Below are 25,919 nucleotides of genomic sequence, written 5' to 3' on the forward strand. Positions count from 1 at the left end.
TACTATCTCAGTTCTCAATTCTCAGTCTCCTGCAAGAAACATGTCTCTCTTTTCTCTCAGTTTTCTATCTTCAAATCTTGACGCAATTTCTTACTCTGTGATAGTCACATTAATTTTCTTGAAATTACTTAAGCTGCTTAAGCTAATAATGAAACACGAAGTAGAGAATGAGAGGTGGTGTTTCCAACCCTTTTATCACTGCCACATCTATCTCTTTTCTCTTTCTTAATTTTCAATCTTTTGCATGAATTCCTATAAATCTTGAGGTGATTTCTTAGAATCTAATAACGTTGTGGTTTTCTTGAACTTCAGCTGATAAAGAAAGGTGAGAAAGTGATGAAATTTCATTTCTTTCTTTTCCTTAATTTTCTTGAACTTGTTAGTATCTGATAATGAAATGTGAGAAAGACATGAAATTTGATTTATTCTATGGCTTTCCAATCCTTTATCAGTGCCACACCTTTCTTTCTTTTCTCTACATTTTTAATATTTGAGTTCTTGTTTTTTACCATGTTGCTTCTGTTGATTTTTTTGCAACGGATGAAGAAACATACAAATAACATAATCAAGAAAGATTGATAAATAATGATTTATTTTTTGAGTGCCCATTCTGACCCTTTATAATTGGTACACATAATAAAAGAGATTAGTATGTTTGTCTCATGTTGCCTACAATCTGGAGTATGGATGAGTTAAATCCTAATTGGTTGATGGTCCTAAATGCAACTGCAACATGAATTCTTTATTCATAATGGATGGATGGTTGGATCGAAATTATATACTTGGTCGTATGAATTCTTTATTCATAATATTAAAAATAGATGGTATGCTTTTATGATTTCACTCAAGGATCTTGATGAAACTAAATTTAAGTGGCTATAGAAACCCTGGTGGTTGTTTTGGACTGCGAGATTGAACGTTGCTGGCAAGGTGAATGCTTAATTCATAATATGATACTGGATGATATGTTTGACACTAGTTGCCTATGGTTTTGAATTCAGATGCGACCCTAATTTGCAAAATTACCGGAAATGCAATTACAATTTAAATTCTCAATCTTTAGTGCAAAATTGGGATTGTATACTTGAGTCATTGGTGGTCTTCAATGCAAATTGTAGTATGAATTCTTTGTTCATAATATAAATTGGGATGCTATGCTGGGGGACATGATATCCCAAAATACAATTGTAATATGGACTCTTTATTAACTATGCAAAGAGATGGTATAATTTGCCTCGATGACCCTAAATGCAAATTATACTACAGATTCATTATATATAATTTGCCTTGATGACCCTAAATGCAAATTATACTACAAATTCGTTATATAATCCTTTTATGTTATGCCTTGAATATGCTATCATTGTTATGTTTTCCAAGCATGGACACTCCAATGATTTTCCTTCCCATCTTGTTCATGGATGAATGAAGTCCTGGTTAGTGCCGGATTGAGGTAGTGACTTACAAAAGGAGTTGCTTTTTCGTAACAAAGTATGTGATGTTTGACAATATTGATTCTTTAATGCCTTGATGAGTAAATCTGATTTTTTCGATAATCTGCTAAGGTCTACTTTTCACCCAAATTTCCATCGACCTTTTAATGCATCTTTCATATGGGAGAATTATAATATAACCTTCGGTGTTAATTGTTCTTGGACAGGCAAGTGTCTGTCTGTGGTACTGCTTTTTAGGCTTAAATGTACTGGGAGATGGAAGGATGAAATGCCCAAGAGGTCAGGGATTTGATTCTGGATATGCAAGGTAGGTTGTTATTGGATATGCTTGGGAAAGTCTACTTTGATAAATTCTTCAGCTTTTAGTGCCTGAGCCTGGCAAGCATCCTTGCTGAAACATTAAACAGCCTTGACTTTGAATCAATGGCTATGAACTGCACTTGTCCTTACTATTCAGGTCTGCTTTTGTTACAGTTTGACAAGTGGCATTACTTATTTTGTTTAGTAAAATAAAGAAATGCAATTTAATTTTGTTTCAAATTATGCAGGCGTCAGTTCTTGATCTGGCTTCACATTTTATTGCACGTTTTGCAGCGTTATGCAAATTTCTCCGCACATTGGCAACCCATACTGTGAATTCAGGCACTAAAATTCAGGATTGTTCATTGCCAGTTTTAGTTGAGTACAAAATGGCTGAGAAGTTAGTTATGCATGTGAAAGCTGATATATTGCAGGGTGATGCAATGGGTGATTGGCTTCAGAAGAATAGTGATTTGCTTCAGAATAGCTCAGTGGTACTTATGAATTGCCTGCAGTTGTTTGAAAATGTAGTGAATGAGTTCTTTGATGAGGTTACTAGAGGAAGGAGTAGGTTATTAGCTCTATGCCAACAACACTATCAATAAGTATTACTTTCCTTTCAAAAAATATATATTCTTTTAGGATATATAATACATGCCATCATAACCATTCTGTTTTAGTGGTACACCCACCAAATTATTTTATAATGTTACACAATGTATAACCTATGAGTTGTGTCTCCTAGTATAGTGAATTCTGATTGTGTTCTGTCATGCATCAGACAAGCAGCATGAATTGATTTATGCTGTTTTAAAACTTTACAAATAAATTCAAAACATATTTCTTTGGGTCTTGCTAAGGCATTTGTTATGCTGAATTGTAGCACAAACTTGTTATCAGCATGATAATAATATAACCTGTAACTATTCTATCTTCAAGTAAAAACGAAAATAATCAAACTTGTCTCTTTTCTGCAATGTAAGCTGCAGAAATGGCAAAAGCCAATAAAACAAAACCACAACAGACTATTGGGTTACCAGTCCTTCCCGAAGCACTGCAACCACAATGGGCCAGTGCACACTTGCCTGTACTACTATTCTGTTCATCCAAAAAATAGTAACAATGTACTGATCCATTCTTTTGAATTGTGATTTAGTTTCATTTGGTATCAATGCTGACCTACTTTAGAAGCATGGATGTTAAATGTCATAGAAAATGATCAACTATCCTATCCTGAATGCTTCCATGCTTCAACAGTTAGTATTATCTGTTGGTTTATTTTGCACATCAAAACTAAAATGAAGACACTGTTTTCCAAGAGGTCAAATTGGTAACGCCAGCTCTAAGTGAAGCACCCGAATAGCTTGGATAGAAGGGGCCATTGCCGAGATTAGTAACACAATTGATGAAGCATCCAACCTAGCTGTATTTGACATTTATGCCTATTAGCATTAATACAGGAACATTTCCTAGAACACCAGCAGGTAGGCTTTATTGGGTATTGTCATTTTCCTTCACATGTTATGCCAATTTGTGCTTTTCTGCTGTTTCTTTTAATGGACACAACTTTCCTGCTATTCGTGGGTTGCAAATAGAACTACTGCCTAATGCTCCAGCTCCCGGAGAATAGAGGATATGGGAATACCCCTGAGTCTTACATGCAACTCATCTAGGCCATGAAGTTTTTGAATGTCACACTTTAAGCTTAAATATTTCTTGCAATATCTTATTCTTAAAAGGGAGCTACTCATTATTTGAACTCATGATCTTAGAGACTTATAATTATAAATCTCACTAAGTCGTTACTACTAATACATCCCTTAAGACTGAGTCCGGATAGTTGGAGAAGAATAGTGAACAACTTTAAGACACCTATTGAAAGAAATCTTAAAAGAAATATAGACATAAGGAGTTCATCAATTGTTTGATACTATGTTTGGAGCTACTAATACATCCCTTGATCAAAACTTTGGCAGTGTTAGTGACTCAATTTGATTTTGTCTAGAACGTTGCACTTCAATTGGTGGCAGAAGATTGTGCCTGGATCACAATATGAAAAGATTTTTCTTGCAAATTAGTGCACACAATTACATATCTCAGGATCAAATCTTGGAACTTCTTAAGTCAGGCCTTAAGGATTATGTACTAAAGCATGGAAATAATTTAAGTGATGTGTGCAACTCTTGCTTCCCCAGTCGGTAAATTCTTAATGTCAAGTCAGCTCCCGATTATCATTTAGAATCAACATGTTTTTGTTCTACAATTAGTAGATTGATTACTTTCTTGCGGTTAAGTCACATGGGAAGAGGTAATTTCACTTTACTTTAAATATGATAATATGTTGGTATCATCCTTAGATTTCATGAGATGTGTTGATTATTATTACTTGAAAATTAACATTCCATGTTCACTACTCTTTGTACATGGCGAAGTGATGCGCTGCAGTTTTCACCACGTTTATAAGGTGCCATAGTCAGTTAGTAGCTGAATACAAAATGTGTGTAGTGATCCAGGAAATTGTCTAGCAATGACGTCTATTTGCATGTTAAAGCTATAACATGTTACTATTAATTGATTCAGTTTGAAATGTTGGTCTGAAACATTGCTTACAAATCGTGGAGGAAAAATGTCTCACATATAGGAATGTGAAGAATTAGTTTGTATAAGGTATAAACTTCTCAAAATATTTACTTACTTGGTATGTCACACGCTTCATTACTACACTGCACTTACTTGGTGGTTGTTTTGATTTGTGAGGATGAACATTGCTTGCAAGATGAATGCTTAATTCGTAATATGATGTTGGATGATATGTTTGACACTAGTTGCCTATGATTTTGAATTCAGATGCGACCCTAATTTGCAAAATGATCCGAAATGTTATTACAATTTAAATTCTTAATTTATAGTGTAAGATTGGGATTGTATACTTGACTCATTGCTGACCTTTTTGTAACAATGTACGTCTGCTGTTTGACAAGGAAGTAGAAGCAAAACAAGAATCAGCTTAAAGACAATCTTCTCTACTAGGTATGTATAAGACCGATGAAAAATTAGTATCTATTCAGATGGTATATTATAATTGCCTTGAAATTTAAACTCATTTGAGACCCTTATTGGCTGGCAGAGCTGATTATAAATACAATTGCAATATGAATTGTGTAAAACTGGGATGGTATACTCGAGCTTTTGGTCACTTTCAATGCAATTGTGGTATGAAATTCAGATATTATGCTTTGGGGGGACTATGATGTCCCTAAATACAACAGCTATATGGATTATGTATACATGATGGTATTGATTGTCCCTTGATGAACCGAAATGTAAATTGCAGTAAGCATTCTTTTTTCATTATACTACATAAAGCTTAAATGTAAATTCTTGTTGGAATGTTTGATCTTGCAAAATGCAATTGTTATTCATAATGTAGTAATAGAATTACATGCTTAAGGCTTTTATGATCCCTAAATGCAGTATGAGTTCTTTGTAAATGATATAAAAAGTGGATAGAATGTTGGTATATGTTCTGCTTGTGCCTTGATGATCCTAACTGCAAATGTCAAATGCAATATTGATTCTTTAAGCATAATGTAAATCTAGGATAGTCGTTGTTAACCCTAACATTGTCAAATAATGTGAATTTCTTTTTTTGTAATGTAAATTTTGGATTGTGTTTTTTTAGCCTTTATAACCTAAAGGCAGCATGAATCTCTTCATAATCTAAATTCTGGAGGGTTTGAGCCACAATGTCCTTAAATGCCACTATGATATAAAATGTTTATTTATTATGTAAAATAAGCATGTTATTTGGAGCATATATTACCTTAAAAGCATTTGTAGTATGATATCTTGTTTCCGAAAGATTGGATGTTTGAGCCTTTATGACCCTAGATGCAACTGAGGTGTGAACTCTTTTCATAGCTATTCACAGTTGTCCAAGTGTGACAGGGATGCCACTAGTGTAGGCAATATCAGCTATGTGGGAAGGAGATGATGGGGGTCGGACTGGAACAAAAGAAAAAGAATGTGCTTTTGGGAGAGGAACATGTTTGGCTTTGAAGCATAAATGATTGAGCCTGCTGAGATGGCAGTATCTGAAACGGTGGTGAAAAGAAAAGAACATACTATTGCTTTTCAACAAGCATCTTTTTGAATACATGTTGAAATGATTAAACTGACAGTTGTTATATAAAGAATTGATTGTATGGTTGAGCATCTTTTTCACCAAGCATCTTTTTGAGCTTGCTGACAATTGTATGGTTGCTATCTTTATCATATTTTTTTGGTCAAGATTTTTTTTTTGATTTATGGTTCGAAGAGAGTGGCTCTTTTGTCAACTCAGTTAATGAGAATGACCTGCTGTCTTTGATTGCATGCTCCAGAAAGTGTGTTGTTAGAGTCACTGTTACATTCTAGGCTCATTTGTGTCATGTTTGGTGAGAACTTTTAGGTGGTAGAGAAGGATTGGTGTATTTGGACTGGGCTTCACTGATTCTGTACATACCTATCATATTTTCCCTTCTTTACTCACCAAATATATCCTCACATTTTGTTCCATTTTCAAGACATATGTGAGGATTACTATCTTTTTTGGAATAATGCTTTACTATTACATGTGATTGCCCTCTGCAGGTGCTAAGTAATCGGAAAAGACTCCCCTTCACACTTTCATTTGCAACTATGATTTGAGTGACATGCCAGCCGATACCAAAGTAAGATTTGCCAGTCTGGATAAATCTCTTACTCAATTGATCTGGGCATTTTGCTTCTTAATGGCATGATTATTCTGATATGGCTGATTTTAGCTCTAAATGTTGGTTGGCTATATATGAAAGTAGTAAATTAAAAAACTAGAATCCAGTACATGATTTACTTGTAGATTAATTATTACATTCATGAGATGATGAGAACAAACAACCATAAGAAGGGTGGCCCAATGCACGAAGATCCCACCTAGTGGGGTCAGAGGAGGGTAGATATTTTATTTGAGAAGTGATTTTTAGTAGAAGTTGTTTTTTTCTTAAAAAAAGCCGCCATAAAATTGCCAGGTTTCAATTTGGTTTCCCATGTTGGGGTGCTTTTGCTGCATTTCTTCAAAAGTGGGTGTAATGGGATTGGTGCTTGGATTTTCAACTCTGTGCTTAATGGTGCTATTTTGTTGTTGTTTCTCAATTTTTATGTGAGATTGTATCTTGGCAAAAGGAGGAAGCTTAAGAGCGTCGTGATGAGAGTGAGAATAACAGTGTTTTAGAAGCAGACCTGCACAAATTGAAGCCCAGTTAAAGTTTCTCCGGTGAATGGTGTGTAGACAAAAGTGTGTATCTCTGTGCTGCAATTTTGCTGCTTCCGGCATTCTCCAGTTTTGCCATAATAATATACAGTGATGCAGGTAAATATATAAGGCAAAAATTTTAGAATGTTAAAATGTTTAGTGTTTACAATGATAGGAACTTATATGTATGACTATGATCTCTATTTAATACAATAACTTCTCAATACATATTAGCTTATACTGCTCTGATTAATTAAAATTGCATATTGATCATATTTGATAGAGGAGATTTGTGGTGCTTGCCGTAGCCCGTAGATTCTTGACCAAAAATACACAAGGGTACTTTGTAGAAGTGTAGGAATGACATCGAAAAACTCCCTCAAACTATGGGGTACTGTGAAGGGTAGGAAAGTCATAGTCATGGTGGATTCTGGGCCTTGCCACAATTTCTTAGCTCCATGAATAGTGGAGGAATTGAAGATTCCCATAAAAAATACACAAGGGTACTTTATAGAAGTGGGAAATGGACAACGTCTTGGTAGTCAAGGAGTTTGTAGGGGTGTGAAATTACAACTCCCTACTCTAAAGGTTGTCCAAGATTTTTACTTATTCGAATTGGTTGGAGTAGATGTCATTCTGGGATTCCAATGGATGAAGAGTTTGGATAAATTCAGTGCGGATTTTGGCGGTACTTGCTGGAAATTCAGGAAAATGGAAAAATAATCGAAGTAAGAGGAGACCCCGCCTTATCCAGAACAGTGACATCAATCAAGGCAGTCATGAAGGAGATGCGCAATGAAGCAGAAGCTTATTATGTTGAGTTCGGTATGATGAGCGTGTTGTGTTCTCCTACAGCGCAAACTCCCACTAGCATCCAACCGATTATTGAAGAATTTGAGGATATTTTTCAAGAGCACAAAGGGCTACCTCCTACCTCGAACGTGTGATCATGCTATTGTACTGAAGGAGGGATCCGAAATTCCACACATTCGCCATTACAGACACCCACACAGGTATAAGGAAGAGATTGAGAAGTTCGTGAAGGAAATGTTGGCTGTAGGAATGATTAGACATATTGTAAGTCATTTTTCGAGTCCGTTTATTTTAGTGAGGAAAAAAGATGGGGGTTGGAGGTTCTGTGTTGATTATAGGGCTCTCAACAAGATTACTGTATCCAACAAGTTCCCAATTCCTATAATTGAAGAACTGTTTGATGAGTTGGGTGGTGCTACGCTATTCTCTAAGTTGGACTTGAAGGCTGGATACTACTAGATTCGTATGAAGGAAGAGGACATTCCAAAAATCACTTTCCGCACACATGAAGGGCATTATGAGTAAGTGGTAATGCCGTTTGGGCTTACTAATGCTCCATATACCTTTCAAGCGCGGATGAATGATGTGTTTAAGCCATACCTGTGGAAGTGTGTGTTAGTGTTCTTTGTTGATATTCTCGTCTATAGCCGTGATATAGGATCACATTGTAATCATTTGTGGATGGTATTCCAGATTCTTCGAGATCATGTGTTGTGGGTTAATTACAAGTGTTGTTTTGCGGCAGAATAGTTGGAGTATTTGGGACATCTCATCTCTGGGAATGAGATCCAAGCGGACCCGCACAAAATTTCAACAATGACTCAATGGCCGCGCCATAAGGACATTAATGGGTTGCGTGGATTTTTGGGCCTTAGTGGGATTATCGACGTTTTGTGCGGAACTATGGTATCATTGCTCGTCCGTTGACACAGTTGCTCAAGAAGAACAAGTTTTATTGGTCCATGGAAGCACAATCAGCTTTTGAGAAATGAACATCGAAATCGAGATGGATGCTTCTGGTTTTGGCATCGGGGCAGTTCTGATGTAGTAAGGTCGACCTCTAGCCTTTATCAGTCAGGCACTATCGGAGAGGGCTAGACTTAAATCATTTTATGAAAGGGAATTAATGGCGATTGTGTTTGCAGTCCAGAAGTGGCGCCAATATTTAATGAGACATTACTTTGTTATTCGTACGGATCAAAAAAGTTTGAAGTTCTTGTTGGACCAACGAGTGCTAGAAGGTGCCCAACGAAAATGGGTAACCAAATTGTTAGGTTTTGATTTTGAAATTCATTACAAACCGAGTTCTGAAAATAGGGTGGTGCCCTATCATGAGTGACGAAATGCAAGGCCATATCCATGATTACCAGTGTGGATTTGATGGAGTTAGCTGAGGAGGTCATGACAGATGCATAATTAACAAAATTAATGCAAGAGGTGGTTCAAGATCCTAAGTCACATCCCTTATACTCTTTGGCTAAAGGATGCTTATGGTATAAGGGACGTTTAGTGCTGCCCAAGAATTCAGGCTGCATTCCTCTACTGTTAACTGAATTTCACGCTTCTCCTTGGGGAGGACATTCAGGTGTTGCTAGAACATATAAGAGGATGGCGATGGTGTTCCATTGGGCAGGGATGAGGCGGGACATAGAGAAATTTGTTGTGGAGTGTATAGTTTGTCAGCGTAATAAGTATCAGGCAATCCGGTCAGCGTAATAAGTATCAGGCAATCCGGTCAGCGGATTACTTCAACCCCTGCCTATTCCGAACCATGTGTGGGAGGATGTCTCAGTGGACTTTAGTAAGTTTGCACATTTCATTTCTTTATAACATCCTTATACTTCCAAAGATGTAGCTCAAGTTTTTATTAAAGAAGTGATTCAATTACATGGTTTCCCATCATCCATTGTGTCGGGTTGTGATAGGGTTTTCATTAGTATGTTTTGGAAAGAATTGTTTCGTATCGGGTACAAAATTGAGATTCAGTTCTGCCTATCATCCACAAACTGATGGTCAAACGGAAGTGATTAATCGGACCTTGGAGACATATTTACGTTGTTTTACTTGGAGACATATTTACGTTGTTTTGACTCAAAAGGTGAATGAGAAATTGAGTTCCTGTTTCTATGGACCTTTCGCCATTTTGGAGCGTGTCGGCACAATTGCTTATAAACTGCAGCTACCAGACTATTCGAAGGTGCACCCTGTTTTTCATGTCACAACTCAAAAGTCTTGGGTTCTCGCAAACTATTGAATGGACACACTGAAGTTTTAATCCAGTGGGTTGCCCTTCTGACCCTGGAAAATACTTGGGAGGATTTTGAATTGATTCGAACTACCTTCCATGGTTTCCACCTTGAGGACAAGGTATTGCTCGTTGGAGATGATATTGATAGGCCTCTAATTAAGAGGGTGTTTCAGAGAAAGAAATGGAAAGGGTTGGACAGTTAGGAATAAGAAAGGGGTTTAGGCAGTTTGGGAAAAGAAGGAAGTTGACAGTTGAGGGGAGTTAATTGGTAGGCAGTTGCGGTTTCGAGGGGTATAAATAGGGAGAAGGGGGGCTAGTTTTCAGCAGACATTTAGATTGGGAACTAAGGGGTGACCGTTGTCACAGAGTAGAGGATCTTGATGTTCTGTTTTCTTTCTTACTACACTGCACTAGTTTTCTATTATTCCTTAAAATCTTGTATTTCCTCAATATAATTCTGCTAGAACATTTTGTCTATTGTTCTGTTGCTGTCAAATTCTTAAGATATACTAACTCGTTTCTATCAGTGTCTTAGCCTGAGCAAGCATCCACTGAAACATTAATTACCATTGACTTTGAATCAATGGCTATGAACGTCACTTGTCCTTACTATTCAGATCTGCTATTGTTATTTCCAACCGTTAATAATGGGGACGTGCTTATAATAGTAATTCACTCTAGTCATGAAGACTGGGTGATGACTGAAATCTTATCTAAATTGGCAATGAGAGTAAATCTAAGTCATGGGTTTATGTTTTCTTAAATGGTAGAAAACCGTGTTTGCGTTTTATATTTAGTCATTAACTGAAGTAAAAATAATATATTCTTCAAAAAAAACTACTATACTTTAAAAGATATGTTTCACAAAGTTGTAATTTATTTCTTAAAGATTATTAAAAAATATTTATTGTCATTATGTAGCCCATAGATTGTGTTTAGATAGATTTGCCTAACTTGAATTTGGATAACCTAATTTGACAAAAAGATTAATAATACCTGTTTTCTCTCTTTTCAATTGACCTTTATGAGTGCTTGGCAAGATACAGTGTGTATTTTGAAGAGTGAGTTGTACAGTGAACAATTTTCATATGGAAAAGATGTGATGATTTAAATATCATATAAGTGCAAATATCCATAGATTAAATATCTCAAAATTTGAATCAACAAGTATTAATCTGCTTCATCAACTCAAATAAATTATTTTCTCATATTTCCATAAGCTATCAACATTCTAATTCATGGACAAAAAAATAATCAATGCCCAATAAGACATAAAACCAAAAAAAATATCATTTTTAAGTTTGACTGATTAATTAGAGTTGAGAACTAAACAACATCGTATTTGAACAATGATCTTTTGTCCTCAACTGTGTCACATTTCCCGTCTCAAACCTATTATATATTGTTATATGAACAAAAAGGAATGCGATACAGTTGGCTTGGGACATGAAATAGAATCATTCAGGAATGTGATCTTTATAGTATATATAATAACGGATTCTCTCTATTCTAAGCTTTCTACTTCAATTTGGAGAAACTCTTTATTTTTGTTTATTCTTGAAATTTTATCTCTCACCTTAAAACATTCTAATAAAACCATAAAATTATAATTAAAATATACCCAATAAAATAACTATATAAAAATGTATCAAATATAAAAAATAATATAATTATACAAAATTAATAAAGTTAATCCACATAGTAGTATTAATAAAGTTAATCCGTAAAAAGATATTATTGCTATTTGATAGAGATAAAGGATAAATATGAAACTGTAAAGGATTAAACAAATTTACTGACAGTTAGTTATAATAATTAAATGCATTGGTACCATGGTAGTATTCTATGTCCTAAGGACAGCTGATAGGGTACGAGGAGAGTGCTATCATTGACCAACATTTTATTATATAAAAAAGTACGTTAGATTTTAATACAGTATAGATATGATGAGATAAAATCACTTATTTTGAATGATGTCTTCCTTTATATTCCGAAAAAATAAATGTAGGAAGACAGCTCAATTTCAACGATAGTTATTCTGAAATATAAAATATATGAACCTCACCCTCTTGGCTTTCATGAACATCTTAGAAGCAACAAGAACCACCTTTCTTTCTCTCTCTTCACTCTCTCACACTTCTTCAACATGTATGTTTCTTCTATGCGAAAATCTTTCAGGGATTCCTTGAAACTCCTTGAAGCTGATATTCAACACGCCAATACACTGTCAGTTTTTCTCTCTCCTCACTTTCATCATCCTTTCTTTTTTCATCATAACTTCTTCATTTTGTTTTCAACGTAAGGTTAGATAGCTACAACAAAATTGTGTGTTCTAATTTTCTTATACCAAAAATGTCTTAAACTTCATGTTATGTTCTATTTATAAAAGACAGAAACTGGAAACAAAACTCATGTTATATTCACCGTTTGGGTCTGTCACACTTTTTTTTTTCATTTGAATTTTTTAAAGGAAAAAAAATATATTTGTCTCCATTTGGAAGAGAAAAAACGTTGATGATTGTTGAGTGAGATTCTTCTAAATGGGTAGAATGAAGTTCTGGGGTTTAGCCTTCCCATTTTTTTTTTCATTTCATGTATTGCCTTTCTTTCTTGTCAGTGTTCATAATTCACAATAGGGTACATTTAATTTACCGACAAGTTAGCCAGTAACTCATTATCATGGTTGACATTTGACAATATTTCTTCCATTATGGTCGTATGTGTGATATTGTAACCTGTTGGGAGGTGTTGAATTCCCCTGACTAATTTGACTGTGTATGGATTATTGCATAATATGGGTTTTGTGGCACATCCTCACTTTTATTGTCCAATTAACCTATAAATGGATGGACCAGACACAAATATGCAGAAGTTAAAGTTAGTCTGTATTTCAGATTTGTTTCCTTTCCAAGCTTAACTGAGTTGTTGCATAAGATTTCTTTCTAATTGATTTTTAAAACTCATTGCTAAATTGTTTAGCTCTAATAGAAGCTAGGCCAGAGCCTCTAAAGCAGTTGATTCTTGTTCATTTTGTGTTAAAGCATTCATCTAAAATCCAAGAGTCCTCAAGCTAGAAATCTTATTACGTATTCAGTTATCGCGTGAATTGAGCATTCAATCTAACAACTCACTGAACCAACAGCACATTTGTCTATAATGTGAACAAACGTATAACTTAAGCATGAAATAATTAATACAGATGCCAAGCTGGAAAGGGGGATGTTGCAATTTTGATTTCAATTTGTTGCTTTTTCATCACTAAGCGTTAATGCCTTACCACTTCCCGCTACAATTATAGGAAACTTAGCCATGGTTTCATGTCTTAAAACTGTTTTAAATTATCAATTACCATTATACAAGTTATTGTTTCATCATGCAAATCCTATGTGCAGGGCGTCAGATCTTCCAATGGAGTATGATGGTGCATACCTTCAGATGAGAATGGCATACAGTCCAGTTGCACACCTGTTTCTTTTTTTGGTGCAATGGACTCATTGTCATCTTGCTGGAGCTCTTGGACTGATAAGAATCTTAATTTACAAGGTAAGTTGTTTTGGGTTTTGGACGTTTATATAGAACAGGGTGAAGAGTTTTTCTCATTCTATAGGTTTATGCGGATGGGACAACCACCGTGTCTATCCAAGAAAGAAGAGCAAGTATTAGAGAATTCTATGGTATATATTTCTTTTTGTTTGAATCTAATAGAAGTTTTAGTTTGCCATTTAGTTTTTGAGAGTTGCTCACATTTTCAATTTCTGCTTTGAGTAGCAGTCATTTATCCTTCTTTGATGCAACTTCAGAAAGGTGTTACTGATAAAGAGGATAACAAGCAAAAGGCTGTGTGCATGGAGAGGTATCGTAGAAGAGATGATGAGGACCATAGGCAATACTCTAACATAGACATTGAAAGAGAAGATGAATGTGGAATATGCATGGAGATGAATAGTAAGATTGTGTTGCCCAACTGCAATCATGGCATGTGCCTGAAATGCTACTGGGAGTGGTACTCTCTTTCTCTCCCCCCTTTTATGATCATGGTATCATTATATAGAGTAGCGGTGTTTCTACTGCATTTATATTCTGTGTTCTGTAACAATTGAGTCTTATATTCATGGTTGCTTTTGTTTAGTTTTTGCTGATTTCGTGCATTATAGTTTACTAATTAATGATTACAGTGTTTCACCAATAATGAAATGTAACCCATTTATCCTGATTTGGTTTCCATGGATTTCAGGTTTATTCAGCTTGTTGAGATCATAGATTTTTTATAACATTTTAAAGGAAATAGCTTTTTCCATGACATAGATTGTATGTGGTGGAATATTAACGAGACTTACTATAAGTGAAACTGGTTCTGGAATCCCATTATTGATTGCAGGCGTGATAACGTAAAGGGCCATGCATAGAAGGGTATGGGTTGTCACTGATCTGTTTTGCTGCCTGAATGTAAATGTTCAATAATCCCACAAATTAAAATCAACCGAGTATTATTTACAGAAAAAACAAAAAAAAAACCGAATAATGCAGTGTAAAAGAATTGGTGAGAAGAAGTTGATCGAAATTCATACGGCAACTTATGAAGTAGTTACCCGAGCCTGGAAGGGTGTCATCTTGCATGTCTCCTAAATGCCTCTAGGCTGGTTGTAGTACTTATGTCTTGTTTGACACATGGAGTAGGATTTATTTAGACCTAAAACATTGATTTAATTATCCCTTTAGCTGGCTTTGATGTCTTGTCCTTCCCGGTATATCCAGATTGTTAGTTTTGAATGACACAGTCTAGTGATGATCAATTTGATTATTGCCTTTTATCGTTTTATTTAGTCTATTGTTCATACTTCATAGATGTGAGGGGCAAGATTAAAGGGTTTTCTTATCTTGGACAAATGAAATAGCAAATAGGTTTTAATTAGTGAACTAGCTTTAATGCTCTAGCAACTTCATAAAGAATGTTGTAGTGCTATCTTCTCGTGGCGCTATTATGGGTTTATTTGTAGTTTAATGCCTTAATTGGGAGTAAGAATGGAAGTATTAGGCTATGGCCATGAAGCCAGATTGTTAACATCTGGTGATTAGATTGAATATTTGGTTCAAAGGATCAGTGTAAACTGTCTAATTGGAATGACCGCGAACGCACTTTAACCTTCTAATTGGTGGAGGAAAAAGGCATGTGGTTTTGCCCCCTCTGTGGCTATTCATTATTTCACTCGAGTCATACATGTCTTGCAGGATGGAAGATTTGTCATATCCAGGTTCTTGATGAATTAGAAGTCTATATTTGTACAAGTTATATTGTATTGTGCTCAACTTGCTCAAGAGCAGAGCAAGTTAAATCTAAGGGTGCCCTGAATTTTGTCTTCTATGTTGTGGTTCACCAGAACTTTATTTCATTTTTCTTGGGTTGATGACTTATGCTCCAGAGTATCCAACCAATTCTCTATACTTGTGATCTAATTTTAAATTTGAATTTGGACATTTATATATTTGTTGTAGTTTTTTAGTGTTCAACTAGTCCCATCTCCCACAATATGTTTTAGTTTTTTGCCATCATCCCACATTATGAAGGGGAGCCTTTGCACAACTTTCGATGTTGTCTTGTGACTCAGGTCACATTTTGAATCTTGGAATCAGTCTCTTGTGAGACCCAGTACCCACATGACCACATACGCAACACACGTAGGGGTCTGATCCTTACTTGGATCTGTGTATAGCAAAAGCTTCCGAGTATGTCAACCTTCAGCTGTTATCTCGTACCCTGGGACAGGTTTAAGTAATTTGATTTGTTTTGCAGGCGAACAAAGTCACAGTCATGCCCATTTTGCCGTGACAGTCTCAAGAGAGTGAACTCCAGTGATCTCTGGGTATTCACTGATAAGAAGGATGTAGTAGACATGGCAACAGTGACAAGGGAGAATCTTAGAAGGCTTTTTATATACATAAATAAATTGCCTTTGACTTTTCCAGACTCCCTTTTTGACACTTATGATTCCCACCTGAGGTAAGTGATTTGCATTGCAACAGACACATTTTAATGTATGCTGTTGTCTTGGATGGAACAAAATTTAGGTACAGTTCTTTCTGTTCTCTAATAAAAGTATAATAGGTGTACTCCAAGCACATAAAGAATTGTACCTAACCTCTGTGCTAGTTATTATTCCTTAGAGTTCAAGTTAGTGGCATAAAAATCTGAACTTAGATTCAGGGAATTTAGTGTTATATAATCTATAGGGTTGAAGTGCTTGCTTCCCACTTCTACCAAAATGATCCAACCCTATGTTATTGGTGAAGTTGAGATGGTAAATTGTATCTAAGCTTAGCTCAATTGTAAATTCCTTGTACAGCTCATAAATGTACACATTCTGTTCCTGTCATCTTAATATGAAATCTGTTGAGAAACACTCATCATCAATGAATGAATGAATGTATTTTAAAGGTAGTTTCTCTCTATATTGCCTACTTCTGCAATTTTGTTAGTTAGGGTCAAAATGACATGTACTGTCATAAAAAGTGTAGATATTAAATATAAATGTACCAAAACTAATAAGTTTATCAATTATTTGATACACGTTTTTCATAACGATTTTTAGTGCTTTTTATTATGCTCACTCATTGATGAAAAACATGTATGCGAACATTGTAAAAGACAGCTTTTCTAAGATATAAATAAATATTTCAATTGTGTTATTTTCATTATCATCTCATTAAACACTAATTTTGCGATTTAAAGTAAATCAAAAGCATGGAGTTACACTTAAAGTATGATTATCAGTTATCACTACTTACAATCACTTGTGTGAACATTTGAAATGGCAGAAGTATAATGGTAGTAGAAAATTGGAATGCAGTAAGAATAACATAAATAAATTAGATATGGTGTACAGTAGTGGCGCATAACCTCTTGGCTTCATCACATGCATGCAAAAAATACTTTGATTACTTTGCCTCAAGACTAACATGCAAATAAATATTTCTTCAGAAGGAAGTTTAGTACGCCAATTTCACACTGATATGTGGTGACAAGCCTCCTCAATCCTTTCTTCTCACTAACCCTTTCGTTTAAATGAGCCTCCATTGATGAATAAATGCATTTTTAATTGTTATTGTTATTCACTTATGTACACTTCCATACCCATCATATCAATCTGAACTCATGCACTTCCATACATGCAGTTTTCTCCTTCTTGGAGTTTCCCCTCATTGCTTCAAACCCTATGTCTTCTTTATTTAATTATTTCTGCTTTTTATTAATGAAATATTAAATGAATTTTCATTTTAAAATCTGAACTTTATTTGCTGTGGGCTCTTCTACCTCTTATTCTCTTTAATTTTATGGATTTTCCTTATTCTCTTCTACCTATTGGATAGTATTGGCATGAGCGTCATACAACCCACCCTAGTTATACTCAATATCAGTTATTTAAACATACTATAAAAGTGAGTGAAATAAATGATGAGAGAAAAAAATAAATCTTAAATAACTTTTAAGTTTAACCAATTTGGTCTGTTGGATTTAAGAAAATGAATGGTTGAAATTGAGTATAACTTATGTAACTTAAACTAGGTATAAATTGATTTCTTATCTAAAAAATAGCCATATCTTTTGTGCATACATAATGTTTTTTTTTGGTACTGTTAAAAGGTAACAAAAAAAAGGTTTGTGTATACACGAAAGAGGTGACTATTTTTCTAATGCAATTGTAATCACCCAAACAAAAACGTATATCGATTTAATGGGCTACTCTAGTATGATCTGGAATGGGCCGGACACGTGTTAGTGAGGCCCATATAGGCGTGGGAAACACGCAAAGCAAGATCTTTTGACTGCATTGGTTAGGGTTTATCAGGAACTAGAACTAACGTTGTAATCACCCATTACCATAAACTGCATCGAAGTCGTAATAGTTGTTGAATCGTGATAGAAAATGGGTGGATCGGTGAAAGATGTGAAGTCAAGGAGTGAAATTGACAACCTTGTTCATGGTGGTGTTCCAGTTATTGTTCACTTTTGGGCATCATGGTGTGAAGCTTCTAAGCACATGGATCAAGTCTTCTCTCACTTATCCACTGATTTCCCTAATGCCCATTTCTTAAGGGTTCTTCTCTCTTTTATTCTCTTCCTTTTTATCTTAGGATTTTTGTTTAATCCCCAATTACTCACTATTCTCTTCTTTTTATTGAGAATTTTCAGGTTGAAGCGGAAGAGGCACCCGAGATTTCCGAGGCTTATTCTGTCTCTGCTGTCCCTTTCTTTGTCTTCTGCAAGGTATTCATTAATTAAGTTTATGCCTTTCTTCTACTTATTCTATATATTGATGTATACGCCTTTCTTTACCTTCAAATGACATAGTGTTATATTATAAATTATGTTTATCGAGAAAACATTGATCAATAAATCTTTCCTGATAGTTTTGCCTATGATTTTTCTTTCTATGGAAATCTTGGAAATTGGACTAACTTCTATTTGATCTTCTGGCTTCTGATGGTATCCTCTAAACATGCCCAAACCACCCAAGCTGTGATTCTACCATATTTTCTATGATAGGAGCTGCTCCAACTTTCTATATTCATTTCCAATCCTATCTTCTTTAGCTTGTCCAGTCATCCAATGCAACATTCTCATCCATGGCATCTTGGTACATGCATGGGTTCTCTCCGGTTGAGAGGGGGTGAATACCTGCAATAGCTTTGCACTCTGAGACTCAAGTTAGTGGATTACTCAGTATACGAGTGTAAGTAGGAAGATTGCATACCCCAGCGGTTTTGCCCTTGTTTAGGGATTAGGACCTTCTGTAAATGGGCCGCTCACGTTGACCCATAAATTCAATCTAGAGCAGTAACCAACCTGGTTGAACAATAGAGTGTAGTTTTCTGTCTGGTTGATGTTTGGATTTTTCCTGGTACTTGGGATGTGGGGGTGGGTATTACTTTGGACCTGTCTTGTTATCAACCATGAGTTAGACTCTATACCTGATTCCTAATGGCATGCTGTTGATGTTTGTGTGAAATAGAGTATGGAACTTCTAATTACGGAGAAAAGTAATTTCCATCCCCAGAGTGGTTACTAAAGGTGAAACATCATGAATTTACTGTCTGTTTACTTGTAACAAAAGGATTCATGAAATTAAACGGGTATGAGTGTAAGACATATCTGCTATTCATTGAACCAATCACTATTCTTTGTAAAGTGAAAGTCTCTCAACTGCACAAGGTCATCAAATGATTATAGGTTTGAACTTGTTTTGCATTGAAATGCGAGAGATTCCACATATTTTCTTTATTGTACTTGGTAATTGGTATATGCCCACAAGCATTGAAAGAAGATAGTCATGCATGATCATTTGATGCATTGACTAAGGAAACTTTCCCTGTGTACACAATTTAAACAAGAAAAAATCGCATATAGACATTAAACTAGATTTTTATTTGCAATTTGTTTGTGTTGTATCTCAAATGTTATGCAGATATGTTATTAAACTCTGTTTAGATATTTATTAAAACGTCATGTTCACAAAAGACTTCAGTTTTGATGTGTTCTATTATGTTTTGATCTGTCAGTTAGAATTAAAGAAACTCACTTGTTACCTTCTCTGCTTGATTTTATGAGTTGATTAAAAGTGGTTTCTTGTCAGGGTGGCAAGACCTTTGATACATTGGAGGGAGCAGATCCATCAAGTTTGGCGAATAAAGTTTCTAAAGTAGCTGGATCAATTAACCCTGGACAATCTGCTTCTCCTGCCAGTCTTGGGTTGGCTGCAGGACCTTCTATTATTGAAACAGTGCAAGAATTTGCAAAAGAAAATGATTCTTCAAAGGAAAAAAGTCATGTTAAAGCAGGGCCTACTGCTCCACTGAAAAAACGATTGCAGCAGCTTATTGATTCTCACCCTGTCATGCTTTTTATGAAAGGAAATCCTGAAGAGCCACAATGTGGATTTAGCCAGAAAGTTGTTGACATTTTGAAGGAAGAAAAGGTCAAGTTTGGAAGTTTTGACATCCTGTCAGACCCAGAAGTTCGTGATGGCTTGAAGAAGTTTTCTAACTGGCCCACATATCCTCAGCTTTACTGCAAAGGAGAACTTCTTGGTGGGTGTGACATAGCAATTGCTATGCATGAGAGTGGGGAATTGAAGGATGTTTTCAAAGACCATGGGGTTGACATCATCGATGAAGCGAAAGTAACAGAGTCAGGAAATGCCAAGGGTGGAGTTTCAAAATCTACCGGTTTGAGTGAAACCTTAACCTCTCGGCTGGAAAACCTGATAAATTCAAGCCCGGTTATGCTGTTTATGAAGGGAAAACCAGATGAACCAAAGTGTGGTTTCAGTAGGAAGGTGGTCGAAATTCTCCAGCAAGAGAATGTGCACTTTGAGAGTTTTGACATTCTTACTGATGAAGAAATCCGTCAAGGGCTGAAGGTTTATTCAAACTGGTCAAGTTATCCTCAACTATATATCAAGGGGGAGCTTATCGGCGGATCAGACATTGTTTTGGAGATGCAAAAAAGTGGAGAACTTAAGAAAAATTTACAGGAGAAAGGGATTCTTCCACAAGAGACTCTTCAAGATCGTCTGAAGAAATTGATTGCTTCATCACCTGTGATGCTCTTTATGAAGGGTAACCCTGATGCTCCAAAATGTGGATTTAGTTCCAAAGTCGTAAATGCCCTTAAAGGGGAGGATGTGAGTTTTGGGTCCTTCGATATATTGACTGATGAGGAGGTGAGACAGGGATTGAAGGTATTCTCAAACTGGCCTACCTTTCCTCAACTCTACTACAAAGGTGAGCTCATAGGTGGTTGTGATATTGTGCTGGAGCTGCGAAATAATGGTGAGCTGAAATCCACCTTATCTGAGTAGAATCATTTATTAACCTATCAATGCTCATAGGTGTCTTAGAAGCCATTTTGGCTATGTGAATTGGAACTTGGAATGAGTTTGATCACATTTTACATGTTAATTGTGATAATGCTGTGAGGTGGTTGTGTTTGTTGACATTATAATGTTTTATTTTACATGGTTAAATTATTCACTTCTTGTTTGAGAGTGATTCTGAAATGCAAGTTTTCTGACTCATGGTAGAGTTTTTTATGTTTAGATGATAACACCCACATTTTCTTCAATTGCTTCCTCAAGCTTCCTTTTTAAAAAGTGATTTCAAACAATAAAGCATTCTTATTGCTTTTGCCCTTAGTGAGGTAAAGATTCCCTTGTTATAGTGCATGGCCAATTAGACATTTATCCAATTGGTGTCCCATATTGGTGTAAAAAACATTTTCTCATTTTCCCATGACTAAGAAAAAGCAGAAGGAAATAATGTTAAAAAACAGCTAAAACGAATTCTCATAAAGAATAGGAAATGTATTATTATTTTTTAGATGAGATACCTATCATTAAAACAAGCATTAATCAATGATATAAACCCCTTTTTACTTCTTTCATCATTTCATTAAGTAATGATAAACTAACATAATCTCCTAACTTTATTTTGGTGGTTGTCCACAAATTGAGAGAGATACTCAAGCAATTTCATTTCTATTGCTTTGCATTCAGCTATCTGCATTTGCAGCTCCAATCTTTCCTCCTTTAGGTTCTTGTTCTCCTCCATAAGTATTTGTTGATTATTGTTTACTTCCATGGAACTAGTCATTCCATTTTCCTCTGAAGATGATTTGAGGTATGAAGGAAAAACACTTGGCTCACCCTTTTTCCTTGTGATTTCAACTAGCAAATGCTTGCAACCCCTCTGAAATTTCTCATGCTTGAATTCCCATCTTTTAGATGATATTTTCTTAAATCCCTGTTTTGCAAGTTTGAAAGATCAGATAAGACAAATAATATTATCAAAGAAATGTAGCGTATTTCTAAAGATATTAGTTTGATCATTGGTCAATTTAGGTTACACAATGAAAATTAGTCAGTATCTCTTCCCATTTTCTTCTTTCTAAATACATTTCAAATTCTGTTATATTATCAATAAAATTTAAGTTGTGATTGTTGAATTCTACAATTTATTTCCAATGCATTCAACATTTAACTTCTAAAGTTCCACTGCATTAAATAGGGCAATTTAAGAAAAAGTTAAGATCCTTAAGTAATATTTTATAAATTTTTGAAAAATGCATGTCATCATTTCCAAAAGCAAGGTTATATTAATTTATACTTTAGTGTGCTCCCTGTTCAAATAATACGGCTAGCATATATGCATGCTTGGTACGACTATTTTGACTTTGGGTTAAGATAATCGATTTGACCAAATCTACTATATTTGTATTTCGCAGACATGACCAAATTCATAATTTTCTGCACGTGGTTTAATTTCATTACATTAGTTTTAGTCATATGTTACTTCATTTTCAAGAAAATAAACTTTTACACTTAAAAGTAACTCTTGAATGGATACTGTAGCTCGGCATGAGGACAGTATATTAAATATAGTGAAAAATAAGAATAACTACATGTATCTAAAGATTTAAATACTAAAGTTCTAGTTGTATAAAGTTTCATTAGATCTTCATAAAGATCAAAAGCTTAAAAATTTAATTCTTAAGAGTAATACTTGTTGAAAGAGATAAATATATACCTCGAAAATCATCAGTTCTTTACCCTTGGTAATATCAAAAATAAAATATATAAAGATTTAAGTATGGAATGATTTAAACACCATAACAATAGAATTCTAGTTGGTAGAAGATGAAAAATAAAATATATAAAGATTTAAGTATGGAATGATTTAAACACCATAACAATAGAATTCTAGTTGGTAGAAGATGAAAGAAGCATAGACGAAATAGAGGGAAAAATCAACAAAAAGATTTAGAAGAGAAAACTCAAAAGCTTCAATAAAAATGATCTTTGATCGGTCAATGTTATCGCTTTAACTTTTGACCAATACTCTTTTGGACAAATTAAAAAAAAAACACGAATTGTATTTTCTTTTTGAAGGACATGCAGTCAATAAATAACATCCTAATATTCACCAAAAAAAACTATCATCTTAATTAAGCATCAACTATTATAACTTCCCCAACAAAAAGCTCACAACTTCTTCAATGGGAAAATAAAAGAGACATAAGATTCATGAGAAATTGTACTCATCTCATTTACAACATAGGAAATAGAAAAATAAAATTTCTTTCTCTATTGTAAAACTAACCCAAGAAAAGTGATATAGTTAAGCCTAATGATGGAAGAAAATGATATCAAATTATTTTCCTAAACTTTATTAGAAAAGATATGATAGCAAACTGATATTTTTGTTGAAGTAAAAAGGGAAAAGCACTTACATAGGTATTCAATTGTCGAATGAAGCTTGAGAAGTTGTTGTGCTTGAAATATCTAGGCAAGGTAAGATCTGAGAATTCAGCTGGAGACCACACAACAAAACCTTTTCCATCTACATTCCATGACACAATTTTCTTGTTATCATCTTCAGCTTCAGCTTCACCATTCACCCCACCACCACCTTCTTCCAACAAATTATAAGTCTTCAACAAAAAGGGTGCAGGGTTCCTTGGCCTTAGAGTATGGCCTTCATGATGAGAAGCCAACTCGCCAACACCAAGAAGGTTGAGATCCAAAACATTATCACCCATATAATATATATCTATATGTTGGGTGTATGATATATAGGTATGTATAGCTAGTTCTTCTTAAATGTTGCTGACAAAACAGGTCCATATTCCACATAATCTTCCTTATATAGAGCTGGCTAGCTAGTCACTACTTGGTTGCTACCAAGGTAGACTGTTTCCTTTTGTCTTCTAATTAATTGATTCTTTTTTCGTATGATGATCTAATAGTATAAGATCCAACTAGATCTTCATATATCGTACTAGGTTAGAGGTCAATAGTGACACTTGTTAGAATGAAATAAATATTTGTTGTCTCAGATTTTGTCCTACATGTTTTCCTGAATTAATGATAGTGAAACAAAAATAATAATAATTAATAATGAATCACTTATTAAAAATAATAATAATAATAATAAATATTTAAATTTTTCAATCGATATCCATGTTAACATAGAGACATGATTTTTTGGTATATTTTTTTATACATACATTAAAACAAGATTTGAAATAACATATTTTTGTTCATTCGAATGGTTACTGACGGCTAAGTAAAGGATATCTCTCCTTATAAAAAATTAGTTATTTTTCTTCAGTTTTCTTGAACTTTCTTCTTCCTTTTGTACGTGTCACACTTGCTTTTCTCATGACAATAATAATTAATTAATTTAAAGTATATACTCAAGGAAGGCATGTTGTTTAACCGATATGATATTTTATATTAGTCTGAGTAAGGAATTTTATGACTTTACCGGATGACAGTGTCACGCGTGTAAAATAATTGTTTTCTTATAATAATGCGTAGGTTTTTAGGAACTAATTAATCAATAGGTATTTTTAAACACTGATTTCCTTAATTAACTTGGGGGCTAAGCCAAACTGAACCAGAGAAGAAGGAAAAAAGAGAGCACAAAAGAAGCCTTGAATAATACTTGTTTTCATTGCTACATAAAACGAAATATCATTCAAAAGTTTGATGCACAAAGACTTAACATTTGATGTTTCTAATAAAAAACTGCACACAAAGAAATTTTGTTATATCTCATTATTATATTTTTCAGTGATTCAAGATTTTGTGTTCATACAAAATTATTCTTAAAGAAATTAATCTCCTACTTTACACCCACAATTATTGTTCATGACCTACTCCCTCCATTTTTTTAGCTCCATCAATGTTAAGTCACATGCAAATTTGATGTGTTAAGTGTAGACATGACATGTTGAGTCATGACTTTCTTAATAGTGATGAAAAATGGTGGAGAACAGTAACATAATTTCATTAAACGTAAAACAGTCATTTCTATTATAATTTCCTTTTTCATATTTTCTTCTTTACTGTTAATTTATTTTATTTTTAAAGCTAATGGTTGTAAAAGAAAGATGATCAAATGATGCATCACTTATAAAACTCATTTCTTTTTTTAAATAACCACCCCTAATTTTTTATATAAAATATCAAACAAGTGTTATTATTCCACATTACATCTGCAGTTTCCTTTACATGGGTCCATAAAAAGTACATTGATAGGGACAATCAGAATAGCCGCAAAGCCTGACCATAGTGCAATAGTATTATTAAAAATCAAGAGCTAAGTTGAAATTTTAACACCTTAAAGATACATTCTATCAAATAAAAAAAATATCTCAATGATTAAAATGAAAACAACTTTAACCATCAGATTTGATTTTGTCCTACACCCTATGTGACACTGACTTATTCCTTGTAATATTTATTTATTACAAAGCTAGTTGTTCCAAAAACATTTATCACCAAATAAATCACTAAAAAATGTAATCAGTATTAGAAATTAAAGAGAGGAGAATGTAGAAATCTATATTATTTTCATGGATTGAAATGTGAAAATAATATGATTTATTGATACAAATAAAATAGCTTGTGATCCAAGCAAAAATAATACAAAGTTAACAAACTAACTTTAACTATCTTATTTCCTAACCACCTAATCAACTTCTAAAATATAGTCACTAAAATGTCTTCAATATAAAGAGTGAATATTATGTTGGCTGCAAAACTGATTCACTGTATTTAATTTTTCTAATGATGAACCGAAACAAACATTTCTCTAATGGTCACATCGTTTTCAAACTCAACCAAATCAGGGTCTGGCCTCTTCAGTGAAATCACACTAGAAGTCTGTAAAGACAAATCCAACACCAGAAGTTTGCTTAGTCCCCCTCACTCACTTTATGATTTGGTTCAAAAAATTTAAGACAATGTTAGGAAAGAACAACATTGTTTCCACC

General features: G+C 34.4%; 3 protein-coding genes across 6 annotated transcripts; 2 read left to right on the forward strand and 1 right to left on the reverse strand.

The window, feature by feature from the left end:
- LOC109349355 lies at window positions 12,167–16,489 on the forward strand. 3 transcript variants are annotated; one of them, XM_019590118.1, is made up of 5 exons: window positions 12,167–12,313; window positions 13,480–13,630; window positions 13,695–13,761; window positions 13,856–14,090; window positions 15,879–16,489. In XM_019590118.1, exons 1-5 carry the CDS (start codon window positions 12,234–12,236, stop codon window positions 16,087–16,089), a joined length of 744 nt encoding a protein of 247 aa, XP_019445663.1. In that variant the 5' UTR covers window positions 12,167–12,233; the 3' UTR covers window positions 16,090–16,489. The 3 variants fall into 3 exon arrangements, with proteins under 3 accessions (XP_019445663.1, XP_019445662.1, XP_019445664.1); XM_019590117.1 differs by lacking the exon at window positions 12,167–12,313 and having other exon boundaries at window positions 12,766–13,630; XM_019590119.1 differs by lacking the exon at window positions 12,167–12,313 and having other exon boundaries at window positions 12,767–13,630; window positions 13,859–14,090.
- LOC109349356 (monothiol glutaredoxin-S17) lies at window positions 17,922–21,156 on the forward strand. The gene is made up of 3 exons (XM_019590120.1): window positions 17,922–18,180; window positions 18,276–18,350; window positions 19,717–21,156. Exons 1-3 carry the CDS (start codon window positions 18,010–18,012, stop codon window positions 20,941–20,943), a joined length of 1,473 nt encoding a protein of 490 aa, XP_019445665.1. The 5' UTR covers window positions 17,922–18,009; the 3' UTR covers window positions 20,944–21,156.
- LOC109349357 (heat stress transcription factor B-2a-like) lies at window positions 21,412–23,826 on the reverse strand. Of its 2 annotated transcripts, XM_019590122.1 has the most exons (3): window positions 23,549–23,826; window positions 23,370–23,518; window positions 21,412–21,883 (listed from the first exon to the last, which is right to left on the reverse strand). In XM_019590122.1, the coding sequence occupies exons 1-3, from the start codon at window positions 23,676–23,678 to the stop codon at window positions 21,548–21,550; spliced, it is 615 nt and encodes a 204-aa protein (XP_019445667.1). In that variant the 5' UTR covers window positions 23,679–23,826; the 3' UTR covers window positions 21,412–21,547. The 2 variants fall into 2 exon arrangements, with proteins under 2 accessions (XP_019445667.1, XP_019445666.1); XM_019590121.1 differs by having other exon boundaries at window positions 23,370–23,826.

The sequence above is a fragment of the Lupinus angustifolius genome, chromosome LG06 (genome assembly GCF_001865875.1).
Source record: "Lupinus angustifolius cultivar Tanjil chromosome LG06, LupAngTanjil_v1.0, whole genome shotgun sequence".
Taxonomy (NCBI): Eukaryota; Viridiplantae; Streptophyta; class Magnoliopsida; order Fabales; family Fabaceae; genus Lupinus; species Lupinus angustifolius.

What these genes read in the sequence shown, in the direction of transcription:
- LOC109349355 (XM_019590117.1), top strand. Translation starts at nt 13,397, where the DNA reads ATGGTTTCATGTCTTAAAACTGTTTTAAATTATCAATTACCATTATAC. An exon ending in TAAGAATCTTAATTTACAAG is followed by an intron (nt 13,631 to 13,694) that starts GTAAGTTGTTTT and finishes CTCATTCTATAG; the next exon opens with GTTTATGCGGATGGGACAAC. An exon ending in CTGAAATGCTACTGGGAGTG is followed by an intron (nt 14,091 to 15,878) that starts GTACTCTCTTTC and finishes TTTGTTTTGCAG; the next exon opens with GCGAACAAAGTCACAGTCAT.
- LOC109349356 (XM_019590120.1), top strand. Translation starts at nt 18,010, where the DNA reads ATGGGTGGATCGGTGAAAGATGTGAAGTCAAGGAGTGAAATTGACAAC. An exon ending in CTAATGCCCATTTCTTAAGG is followed by an intron (nt 18,181 to 18,275) that starts GTTCTTCTCTCT and finishes GAGAATTTTCAG; the next exon opens with GTTGAAGCGGAAGAGGCACC. An exon ending in CTTTCTTTGTCTTCTGCAAG is followed by an intron (nt 18,351 to 19,716) that starts GTATTCATTAAT and finishes GTTTCTTGTCAG; the next exon opens with GGTGGCAAGACCTTTGATAC.
- LOC109349357 (XM_019590121.1), bottom strand. Translation starts at nt 23,678, where the DNA reads ATGGGTGATAATGTTTTGGATCTCAACCTTCTTGGTGTTGGCGAGTTG. An exon ending in TTCGACAATTGAATACCTAT is followed by an intron (nt 21,884 to 23,369) that starts GTAAGTGCTTTT and finishes CTTGCAAAACAG; the next exon opens with GGATTTAAGAAAATATCATC.